The 13,009-nt window shown below is 24.8% G+C and overlaps 1 protein-coding gene across 3 annotated transcripts in view; it reads right to left on the bottom strand.

The window, feature by feature from the left end:
• The window catches only part of LOC129609854 (A disintegrin and metalloproteinase with thrombospondin motifs 9-like), a 217,091-nt gene that overhangs the window by 11,269 nt on the left and 192,813 nt on the right, over nt 1-13,009 (bottom strand). For all 3 annotated transcript variants that reach the window (XM_055521990.1, XM_055521992.1, XM_055521991.1), the window contains exons 11-17: nt 5,291-5,446; nt 5,075-5,219; nt 4,536-4,983; nt 4,062-4,433; nt 2,079-2,251; nt 1,101-1,564; nt 13-208 (exon numbers count right to left, since the gene is read on the bottom strand). In XM_055521990.1, the coding sequence (XP_055377965.1) occupies nt 13-208; nt 1,101-1,564; nt 2,079-2,251; nt 4,062-4,433; nt 4,536-4,983; nt 5,075-5,219; nt 5,291-5,446 (1,954 nt within the window). The remainder of the gene's footprint in view (nt 1-12; nt 209-1,100; nt 1,565-2,078; nt 2,252-4,061; nt 4,434-4,535; nt 4,984-5,074; nt 5,220-5,290; nt 5,447-13,009) is intronic.

The raw sequence follows: 13,009 nt of genomic DNA on the forward strand, positions 1-13,009 counted from the left end.
TAGAATTCTTACCTCGGACCATTCAGTATAACTCCAACACGCTTCACTACATTTTTCATACTTTTGCATTGGTAACTGATGGCAATATGATAAATCTTGTATAACAGAACTACCATTATGAAATTTTTGTATGCATGTATAGTATTTTTCCCGATTACCAATTTGTCCACAAGTAGCGCTACATTCTGAGACACTGGTAACATTCGCCCTAAAGAAAGTACATACTTAGTAATATGATATATAATTGGGAATTATTCAAAGAATATGTAGGACCGCAAGTAAAAAATTCTTTTTTTTTTTGTACAATTGGTTTTTGTTTTTTTAATATAATTGTTATAATATGCATATTATTCATTGAAATTAAGTTTTTCAGATGGCCTTGGTTTAGAATTTCCAAAAAAAAATTTCGTTGAATTTGCATAAAATTAATTTGTAAGTTAAATATTCTATGTATATATGCATTAACTTTTTATAAAAAATAATTAATACACAAAAATTTTATTTAAAGAGACCATACCAAACTCTTAAGTCTAAAACTCTAAACCATATTTATCTTGAATACATATATAATATTTTGATTTTTTTGGAAACGGGAATTATTTTTATTCATCAGTCGGTGACACATTATTTTTCAAACATATGAAAGTAAATATATAAAAAATAATCATCGCCTCTTATGCTTGCATGTTTATATATTATTTCCAGTTTAAGAAATATAACAGGTTGAGAACAGCATATTGATAATTTGAATTTAAGGTTTTAGAAATTTTGTTGAAAAATTAGAACTCCAAATGCTCAAGCTCGTTTTTTTTTCTATCGATATGCAATAAAAAAGCTTTTGGTATACGGAAAATGTTCGCAACATAAACTTGATGAAATTGCCTAAGTTTAGGCGAAAAACTTTTATTAAATTTTATTTTTGCTTTTCAATTTTTTAATACATGAAAGCTTATGCAACGCAACAGAATATACTACAGAATATTATATAATTGCATATATATAGGTAGTACAATTTTCTATTTATATAATATTTTTTATTTTTTCATTAAAAAAATATTTTCATACATATTTGAATTTATTTAAAATATAAATATACTTACATTAACGTGCAATGATCATTACAACTGCTTGTTAATTCTGTATTTGATGGTTTTGAATTTGGATCACAATTTGTTGATGCAACTTTTAATCCAGCATTAACTTGTACACAAACAAATGATCTTTTACGTTGTCCTTCGCATATTGAATCACATGGTGTCCATTGATCTGTTTCCCATTTATAGATCTCGACTTTTTGTGCATGTGGATATGCATGTGGTCTTATATTTGGATAATTATTATTAATGTTATTATTATCATCTTCATTTTCATTTTGATGTCGTTGTTGATGATTACGATGTGAATCATAATGATGTTGATTATATTGATTTTCATGATGAATCTGATGATGGTTATAATCATCATAATCATCATCAATTGATGTTATATATGGTCTTGCAATTGTATATGAATACGTTAATAGTAATTCATTAGTACTACCATTTTCATTAGGCATTACAATTAACTATAAATGAAAGATACAAAAGTATAAGTGTTGCGTATTCCGATATTTTATGATATGGATGTGGATATAATTTAAGTTATTGTTTTATGAAATGAAAAAATTGAATGTCAATATTAATTTAAAAAAAGTGCTTTAATTTTCAGATGTTTACAGTAAAACCATAACAAATAAACTAATAATAAGGTGACCGTTTTGAAAAGTAAGAAAAATATTTTTAATATTAAAACTAAATTAAAATGCATATAAATATTTATTATCCCCTCAAAACCTGATTCTAGCCGCACATTTGTGACACATAAGGTTTAGCAATTTAATCGCTGTTATGTTAAAATCGTTAAACAATTGCGGGAAAACTATAAAATTGAACTAAAAAATTAGGAATTGAGTATAGATGAGGTCTTTATGTACACATTATAAATTTAATACTGACGTTACCAGTTGCCCGTATATTTTTTGTCAATCAAACTTTTCTTTTTGGTGTAGCTTATATTGTTTATCATATACGTATACTTACATTTATGACAAGATCTCGTTTCAATTTCCTTGAATATGTTGTATTGACACGTTCAGTTTGGTTATTTGCACCACTATATTCAAAATTAACACCACCATATGGAAAATTAAATTTATAGATGCTAATCACATTGTTTCCATTCAATAAAAATTTTTGGTTGTCATCTAATAATACTATAGAAAATATATTGAATGATGAATAAAGAAATATAAATATTTAAATTATTTTAAAACATATTATAAGCAAATAATGTAATATAAACTAATAAAGAAGTCAAAATAGAAATATGAACAAATACAATATATTATATACATATATGTATATACAATGTTATATGTGTGAAGATACAGATAAATTTTTATTTATAGTAATAAAATAAATTATAAGTGTTACACACTTATATAAAGTAAAGTTTATGAACTCATCAAGAAAATGACAGGAACTTAAACAACTTAATTATACAGGGTGTTAAAAATAATATTATATATTTAGTAAATTTGAGAAAAATTTAGTAATTTTAATGAATTTTATGTAATTATGCAAGTTCAGTTTGAATCTTATAATATATTTTAAGCGGGTTGTGTTTTAAGCTGGATCAGAACAAACGTTTCAACTTCACTGCCTTATATTTTGTATAGTTTATCAGATTCACTGAATATTTCTTTTTCCTGTACAGTATGAAAGTGTGCGCGCATACGAGAATTAACTGTTATTCTCGTAGCTTTTTCTTTCAAAATTTTAATACAACTTAATTCTAAAAGTTACAGCAAAAGTCGTCGAGTTTTGATTAAGCAAGGTGTATGCAATTACAAAATGTAATAAGAGAAAATTTCAGTCAAAAAATTTTCAAGTTTTCCTACAAAGTTTTTTACAATTTTTTATTTGTTTTAAGAAAATATGCTTCTTGGAAAACCATTGGTCTGATTCTAATAATCTTTGAGCGAAAGCAAGAAACTTTATGAAATTTAAATGTATTAATCGAAATTTGATTACCATTTAAAAAAAAATTTTATGTGTACTCGTATAAACTCAAAAAAGTATCTTATTTCACTATTAACTGGATAAGATTACAAAACTTTGATTCATATCACACCCTGTATACGCATAATAATTCTATTTCGATTAATTTTGACATCATCAAATTAAAATTGGAGAATTGAAGAAATTTTTAAATTTCGAGAATATTTGGATGGCAATATTTCATAAGAATATAATATGGAGATTTAAATAATTTGTTTTACTAATGATAACAAAAAAAAAATATTTATATTTTTCTATGTAAATCTTAAAGATTTTTAACAAGGTTGAAAGAATTAAACCATTTATTAAGTAAATATAGATTATATGTGTCCATGTTTAGAATGTTATATATATTGAATATAGAAAATTTCATGTTTATATTCTGCCTGTTTTAGAAATTTTCAATTCTTACATAATATCTAAGAATATTATTAATGAAATCAAGGCGGTTGTATTGTACATAGTGTGAAAAGATTTTTAAAAATAGCTCTAATTTATTAAATGGTTTCCTTTCCTTAAATTTAAAAGTAAACTAAAATGTGTGTAATGATAAAATCAGTTAATTAAGGGATCTAAACTCAAATGGAAGTTATTGTGTTTACTAGACTCGATAAAAAAAGTTAATTACTCAATGATTTTCTCAATTAAATATAAAAATTTAGCACCATATATATATATATGTGTATGTAGAAATATACAAGTAATGTAATAATATTTAAATTGCTAATAATACCATTATGTTATATTTGTTGATTATTTCCAAATGAAAATTACAGCCTTCATGATCAGAGCTTCTTTTAATAATAGATAAGCCTGATCATAAACACTGCAATTCTCAAATGCAATTATATTCTTTCCCAAAAGAAAAACGAAAAACGAATAAAAAAAAACTCCAAAAACCAACCAAAAATAGTTTAATAAATTAAATCAAAAAATTTTCATATAAATTAATTATGTATATACCAATATATGTTAATTTTCCGGGGCTTCCTTCAATTATTTCAATATTTGAAGCACCTCTTGGTATAACATCAACATAATAATAAAATGTTGAACCATTGTGTGATCTCTGATTCGATAATAACTGATATCTATAGAATTTTCGTACAACTTCAGTGCATGTATCATTTTTACCATTACATACACCACAACGATCCAATTTTGCTGATGAATTTAATACATTATCACATGCAGCTGGCTGACATACACCATTAACACATTTATCGAAACTTTCATATGAACATGTTGTACCATCAATAACTTTATCAGCCAATTGAAAATAATTTGGTTCACCTTCAGCTCGGCAATATAATTTACATTCATCACGTTTTGCAACTACAAATAACAAAGAATGAATTTATGATTGTTGTGTATTGAATTAAATTTATTTAAATTTATTTCTTCAATACATAAATTAAAATTAATTTAATTATTTACCTCCATATTTTGCTATCCATCGTACATTCTTAGGTAAGCCTCTTATTTCAAAATTATTATGATTAAAATCAGCACATTGTTTTTCTCGGAAATCCATATCAGTTTCGGGACATTCCATTGTATTACATGATCTATATTGACGTTTTGAACCAATACAATATTTACCACCATTCTTTGGTATCGGATTATTACATTCACGATGTGATTCTTGTACACCGCCACCACATGAACGACTACATTCAGACCATTCACTCCATGAACTCCAACCACCATCTCTTGGTACCTGTTTACTATTCTTTGATACGCATTCACCTTTTTGACACCAATAATGTGATTTTGAAAAATGATTAACATTTCTACCATCACATGGTGTACCATCTGCCCATGGTCCATTCGATTTACATGTATTTTCATCATATTCGGTACAAAATTGTTGACGACAATCTTGCTGTTAGTTATACAAGAAAAATGAACAGAAAAAAAAATAAAAAAATTATGATATTAATTTGAATGGGGATAAAATAAAAACAAATAATTACCGTTATTGAAGTACATAAAGATGCATGTGGACCTAATGTTAATTTACATTGCTCATCTAATGAATATTTTTCACCTGGTAAACGTTTATTAGAGGCAACAATTTCATTTCTCGCTGATGTTTTCATACACGACACATCTTCTTTTCTAATAGATTTAAGAAAATGAAAATATATGAGGTTTTTATTAAAATTTTGTTTTTTTTTTCTGGTATTTACTCTAAAAATTCATCGATAAATCCTCTTGAGCAGTCTGACCAAGTCCATGGATGTATGTGTGCTGCCATTGTACTTGACATAATATTCATTTGTGGAGGTATACCAATATTATACTTATGACATTTCTTTTTATCATCATCGTGTGGTGCACTGAAACTATAAAGGAAAAAAAAAAATATTAAATAAAGAAAGCTAATTAGGAAATTATGTCAGTTTTCATACAAAATTTTGATCCTGAATTATGTAAACATAAGGAAATTATAAGGAATGACTGAAACAATCATTTTTTTATATATTGAAATTTCTAATAAATTTTTTTCCAAAATCTTTAATTTTTAATTGATTTATAAACGATGTTTAGGGGTGAATTCATAAAAAAAGACATTTAAATAAATATTATTTTAAAATTTCCGAAAATACCCGAATCAACTTCGTTGATATCGAATCAAATTATTATTAAAATTCAAAGCTACTGGTGGTTTTTACAAGTCAACTGCTGACTATAAAAATTTAAAATTATTTATTTATGGTCTGTTAAATTCCGGAAAAATTTTTTACTTATAAACTTTGTGTATTACACTTAAAATAATAAAATTAGAATATGTAACTGATAATTGCTTCCTGGGTAATTTTATCGATTCGGGAAGTATAAATAAATCGATACAAATCGATTATTTTTCATTTTTGTATATTATTTTGGTACTATACACGAACCAACAATCATTCTTTTATATGTAAGTATATAATTGTTATACAGAGATTTTATTATCTTAACATTATTCGAATATGAAAATTATTTCAAGAATTAATTATCCTTGACATACCTATAAATAATATTTTTTTTTTATTCTTATTTTTTTGATATTTTTATTATTTAGCACCTGTTTTGTCACTTTAATAGTTTTTAATTACCATAAAATTGTTGAAAATGGAAGTGACCAAAGTCAAATTTTAATTTAACATTTTAATTACAATATCTTCGGGTATCTTATGTACATAATATAATTATACATATGTATATATGGATACACATGGAAAAGTATATAAATGCTATTGTTATTGCAAAAGATAAAGATAAAAACGGTTATTGCACATTATATTTAACGGTTTGAAACAAAATCTTGTATTGTTTTTTTTTATGTTTTGTCTTTAACTTGTAAACAAGCCTTTATAAAAATAAAATTTTAAATATTATTTATTATTTTATTTAAGATTTAAATATAAAAAATAACGAATATTTTGTAACTGAATTTCCCGTCAATAATTTTTCCGAAACGGAAATTTAAAACCCTATAAGGTTTAAAAAAAATAAATATATTATTTTTTTTTTTTTAAATAAAATCAACATTAACTATTAAAATTAATAAAATTGAAAAAAAAAAAAATAATAAAATTTTGTTTTATAGCTTTTGGCCAAAAATTAATCGCGCAGCTAGAGAAACAAAAGATTTTTAATTGTGTGTCTGATTGTTGAACAAAAATATGATATTAAAGCCGTTTGTATTGTTTAACATGTCATAAATATTGTAAAGCTGAATGAATTTACAAAAATTTGTTTATATTTTTTTTATTTTGTTTTTATTAATTACAGAGTGTTATTGACAAACACAATTTTCTGTATATTATCGATTTGCAGGGGTGAATTAAAATTTTCTTAAATTTTTGTTACGTAACTTTCTCTGTTCGTCTGTCCCACCGGCAACTAACAAAAAAATACATTGAGCTAAACTAAATAAATTTTAGGTAAATATAAAGCATAGAATTACTAAAACTTGCAAAGCGCAACTAATTCGACAAAATTTGGTTAGGAGTATATAAGTTTTTAAAATAGTTTCAAAACTACTTTGGCTATATATATATATAGGAAAAAGAGTATACAAAAGTTTGCAATGTTTGAGTTTTTGATAAATGAGTTTGCTATAGTAGGTCCTAGTCGCGCAAGAGTACTTGGTTTAGCTAATAAACAACTCCAGAAACAATTTATATTTAAATCAAAAATTTCAAAAACTAAAACAAGTTCGATAACACGGTTAGAACATTTTACTTTAGGAAGTATATAAAAAACACTCGCACTGATATCGTAAAATTGTCATGATTAACTACATTTTTTTTCCGTTTATTACAATTTATGCAGAACATAACAAAGAAAGAATGACAAATAAAAAGTCTATGGTTGAAAAGTATAAAATTTATATAAAATTAGTCAAACATACTACCAACTCCCAAGTTTATTAAAAAAGTATTGAAAGTTTCGTCGAAATTTCTTCATTAACCATATTAAAAGGCCAAGAACACGTCTAAACTTATCAAAGACATAAATTTTGACATATTGCATGTAATTTTGACATATTGGTCAATATAGACGAGTGGCATGTTAGATTAGCTGATACAAATGTTTCAATGACTTTAGTACAAGTGAAATGCGAAACGTGTCTTGATTCTTTATATAAAATGACAATTCAAAACTTAACGAATTTTTCTTCTTACGCATTTATTTTGGTAGAATTTCGGGCATGTCCCGAAGTGCTCCATTTTGACCTAAGTTAACGTAGTCTTAACAAAATTTTGAAGTTATCAATGCTTGGGCCATATTAGCTTGAATACGACTCTGGACAAGTATATGGGTATATAGAATATACGTAATAAACGTTTTTATATAATAATATTTTAACATTAACAAGAAAAATAAAAAAAAAACACAAAAAGAAAATGAAACAAAAAGTAAAAAAAAAAAGAATACAATCTATTAAAATATAAGATTCAATGGGCCCATTATAAAGATAACTTTATATGCACCTACATGTGTGTATATATATCTAGTAACATTTATATTATTGCATGTACATTTATAGAGTGAATTGAAATCTCTTATTACATTACAATCATCAGTATATAGAAATTCATAAATGGCACATAATTTAATTTGACCATAAAATTTTATAGATTTATTATTCAATCCCGATGCCAATCACTCTTTAGATGAAATTTTTTTTGTTTTTATTATTTATCCCATTGTTTTCTGTTGCAATATATAGTGATTTAGTGAATTTTAATAGTTTAAAGCTTAAGTTTAAATTTAGGTAAATTTTAAATAATTTAATTTTATTCATAGTACCACAGTACGCATATATAAACAACAGTACGATTGTATAATATTATTTATTTTTTTTTTAATTTTTGAAATGGGCAGGTACGCAAATACACGTGTGCACATAATTTATCCGGATGAATCGATACGTGGACAATAGTTTTGTGCTAGACCATGTTTATATATGTATTTTGATATAATACATATTTTTTATGTGTATGTAAGCTCGTTTAGGGTATTTTTGTCGGTTTGATTTTTATTATAACATTTTGACTGTTTAACAATAATGAAAAAAATAAAAAAAATAAGATTGTAAATTTAAAATACAATAGGTAATTCATTGTTTGTTCATAAATGTACATTTACATATGCAAGTACATATGTATTTTATGTATATACACATGTAATGTATAATAATGGATATATCAGTTTTTAAAGGTCAGGTGAATACAATAATAATAATAATAATAATCTCAATGAGTGTACAAATAAAGATGTAAGCTTCATGTAAGCTATCAATGATCAAATTTTTATTACGATTTTGTAAAAAAAAAAAATTTTTAATTTTCTTTAAAATGGATAAATGTCAAATTTGAATTAAGTTGTAATTTATACCCGTGTATTTTATTTTTTACAAATTATTTATTACAAAATTGGCCTATATTTTCTTTCAATTTTCATAATACTGCAGTCACATTCAAGTTGAAAATTTTTATACGCTATATGCTTATGACTTTAACATAAATACATACATACACATGTAATGTGTCATTTTTTTAAAATTAAATATTAATGTTTTATGAAATTTTAATCCTCTGACCTTATACGTACATTGTATGCATGTGTGTATGTACAAGTTAGGTGCGTGATAATTGCAATATTTGATCATGTATTTTGGTTTTTTTTTTATTTTAAAAAATTAAAATTATTTTAAGATTTATTGTTTAAATTTACCATAAAATTTTTTAAAATGAATTGTAATCCAGCTAGGGAATAAACTAAAATATCATAATTTGAAAGATATTTAATGTGGGTATACACACTTTTATATTTTGATTTGCCTTAAAATTTATTCAAAAACTTGTAATGGAAATCAAATTACTATATGAATAAGAAATACGTAAGTAGATAGTTTATTTTTTAATTAATATCAGGTTTGAGAAATAACAAATCGATATGTTGATAATGAAAGATCGAACAATGAAAATGAGAGATCGACTTGACTATGATAGTTTGCAAGTTTATTTTTTAAAGATGCTACACATCCTCCTACAATTATATATGGTTTTTCTAAAAATATTGTGATATTCAATATATTTAATATTTTATCCTATTTCGTTCGTGGGAGGAGCATAGGGCTATCGTAGAACTATATGAACCAGATTCTTGCATCATGAAATTAACTTGGTAGGTGATGAGCCTGACGTAGTTTTTTTTTATATTAAATATTTAAGGTTATTGATATTTTCTGACCGGGTTCAAAACCCGAGACACTTCAGTTAAAGGACCGGTGCTATAACCACTGCACCATTGGTAGCGTAATATATTAAATAAAATAGCATTTTTAAAAGCTAACATTTTTGGACTTGACCTTTTTAGAACTTTTCCGAAACTTTAAAAAAACAAAACGGCTGTTAAAATGTTCCGTAAAACCCGTTTTGTCTAAATTTTTGATGCAGTTTTTCTTTTACATCGTACGTTACAGGAGTCGTCAAATTTTAGCAGCTCTTAGTTATTCATAAATAGTTTATTTCGTTGGAAGAAAATTTTTTCCAATCTCCACCCCCTATCAAGTTATCACCTATCGGAAATATTTGGCACCTTTCGAAATTTCTATAAACGCTGAAAGCAAACGGTAAATTCCATGATATTAAAAAATATAATTATTTTTATGGTTTATTTCAAATCGTTCATCCTAAATTTATGCAATCCTAGAAATAGTTTCGTATATAAATAAAATAATTTTAATAGGTAATTTTAATACATATTATATTGTTTTTAACAGCAGTGTTTTCACTTGGTGAAGGGAAAAGTGTTACAATACAAACCAATGGTTTGACCCAACTTTTTTCATGTTTCAATAAATTATAAAATTTTTTTTAACGTATCTAGGTTTTTAAAGAATATACGAGTATAAAATTTTGAGTTTTTTGTGATGTTATACATATAGATGTAATTAAGTTATAGACTAACAACATCATTTTCTGTTATTGTGGTGTTGCAAAATGTTAACTATACATATAATAATATTATAATATACAGTTAATTTTGTTATTTTGGTAAAACAGGATGTTGTTAGCATTAACTGTTTTCAAACACAATTTATTATTGGTATATACCAAATGTATACAGCAAGAGTTACAAATTATAATTTTTAAATATATGACACTTACTGCTTATAATCGTATGGCCGGGAGGTAATTGTTACATCAATTGAGAATTTAGTACTGGGTAAGAATATACACATATATACTTTATGTTTTCTTCTTGATGCCAATAATAATATACTATAGCCAGGTTTAACAAAGCGTCACTTAGGTGTGAAATTAATAGAATAAATGCATCTTATAGAATTAGATTGTATGAAATAATATCTTCATCTAACATTTTTAATTTAAAAACTAAAATATTGTTAAATGATTCAAAATCAATATCTTTGTGCTTATGTTATTTGCCATGAAACCAAATTTGTAAATAATTTTTCCAAAATTATATTCCAAAAAAAATTTTACTCTAAAAAATATAAAATAATTGACAGTATTGACAGATTTACTTATGTAAATAAATTGATATTTCTCTAATTTTACAGCAATTATTTTTGAATATAATTAATCAAAATAACAAATTAAGTCAATGTTAATAGTTCTCACTCAAACTAAGTGAGATCGGTTAATAATAACAATGATTTATTTTTATTTAAATTATATGCTGAGTCAATTATAGAAAAATAAATTTGTCTAGATTCAATATTCTTAAATCGGGTATAGAGAATAGAATTTAATTTGCAATAATTATGTATGTTATTCTAGAAAAACAAAAAAATAACAAAAGAACCGAACATTTTTTTTTAAAATATTCAATTAAATGTTCTTTAATTGAATTTAAGAATATTTCCTTGAATATATGATTTTCTTATAACATATCGCATATTTTGCTCAAAAATATTTTTTTGGTGCCTCAAGGAGATTTTATTTGAAAAATTAATATTTAATTAATATTAATCTATGCTCATGGCTGTTAAGTCCTCCAAAATTACAAAGAAAAAGAAAAAAATTAGAAAAATGAAAGACAGCTATATAAGAAAACACATGTTAATTTAAAAAAACTAAAGTAATTAATCAAGACTTCGAAAACTGAGAAAAAAAAAAATTTCGTTTTCTTATTCTTTTATTAAAATAAATTACTTGTAACATTTTAATCTATTTCATAAGAAGTTTTAATTTTAATTTTGAAAATTCTTGATTTTTTTGGCGTTTTTAACATTTGGCACTTAATTTTTAATGCCCCTTCGATCATTATACAAGAATTTAAGAAAAAAGAAAATCATTTTTAGGAAAATTATGATGACCTTTACGATTTCATTTGTTTTTGTTCAATGAGGTCTTGTACAATATATCCTAAATTTGCAAGTTGAAAACGAAACAAAAGCGTATAGAAAATTGCACCAGTTACACGAGCATTTCAAATATTATTTGCTATATTAAATTCTCATTTAATTTCTTTGAAGACGTGACAGCGGTGTAATATTCATTTAATTTCTTTGATACAGCGGTGTAAAGTTTCATCTTTACTTTCTAATTCACACAAAATTGCTGACTTAACATCTGCAACTTGTTTTAACTGGAAATTATTACTCCCATCAAAATTCTGAGTATATGTCTACAAATTGCACAAGGCCGGAAAAGCAACGAATTCAAATTAGTATAAATACTGTTAGATTTTAAGTAATAAGTTAAGTCTTAATTTCGTGTTAATAAATGTAGCAATTAATTGAATCATTCGAATTCTAAATTGTAATTTTATTAATAATGTTAATGAAGTAATGAGATTCAATAACTTACATTATAGGAGTTATTACTCTCGCCAAGTAAGAGGAAGATAAATAACTATCATAGGTATCTTCAGTGAGAAGAATTAATTCCGAAGAAGAAGAATTTTTGAGAAGAATCTTGTTTTTTTAATTAATTTAATTACTTGGCTTCTGAAGAAAGGGTTCAGTCGAAATTTGAGAAAAAATGCAAAAATCCAATTGAAAAACTGAGTAATCTTATTGGAAAGATTTGAAGGTGAGATGAAAATGGTTGTGAAAGCTTAGGGCTGTTAAGCTAAAGAGCAACTTTTTTTTCGGAAAATGTGAAATTATACTTTGAAAATCAAAAAGTTTGGGAAGAATTTGCAATTACATTTAGAATCATTTTCTGTTAGCAATTTCAATTTAAATTAGAATAATTTTCTGTTAGCAAATATTTTGGAATGGTTGAAGAAAGCCTGAGCAAATATTTATTCAAAAATGAATTGTGGCAATTATTTAAGACCTAGAATACACATGTAATTTTTAGTTCTTTAATTTCTTACCAGCAGATAGGAATTTTAGTTGATATAGTTAATACTTTAGTTACTTATACAATATG

The sequence above is a fragment of the Condylostylus longicornis genome, unplaced genomic scaffold (assembly GCF_029603195.1).
Source record: "Condylostylus longicornis isolate FDR11 unplaced genomic scaffold, ASM2960319v2 ptg000040l, whole genome shotgun sequence".
Classification (NCBI taxonomy): domain Eukaryota; kingdom Metazoa; phylum Arthropoda; class Insecta; order Diptera; family Dolichopodidae; genus Condylostylus; species Condylostylus longicornis.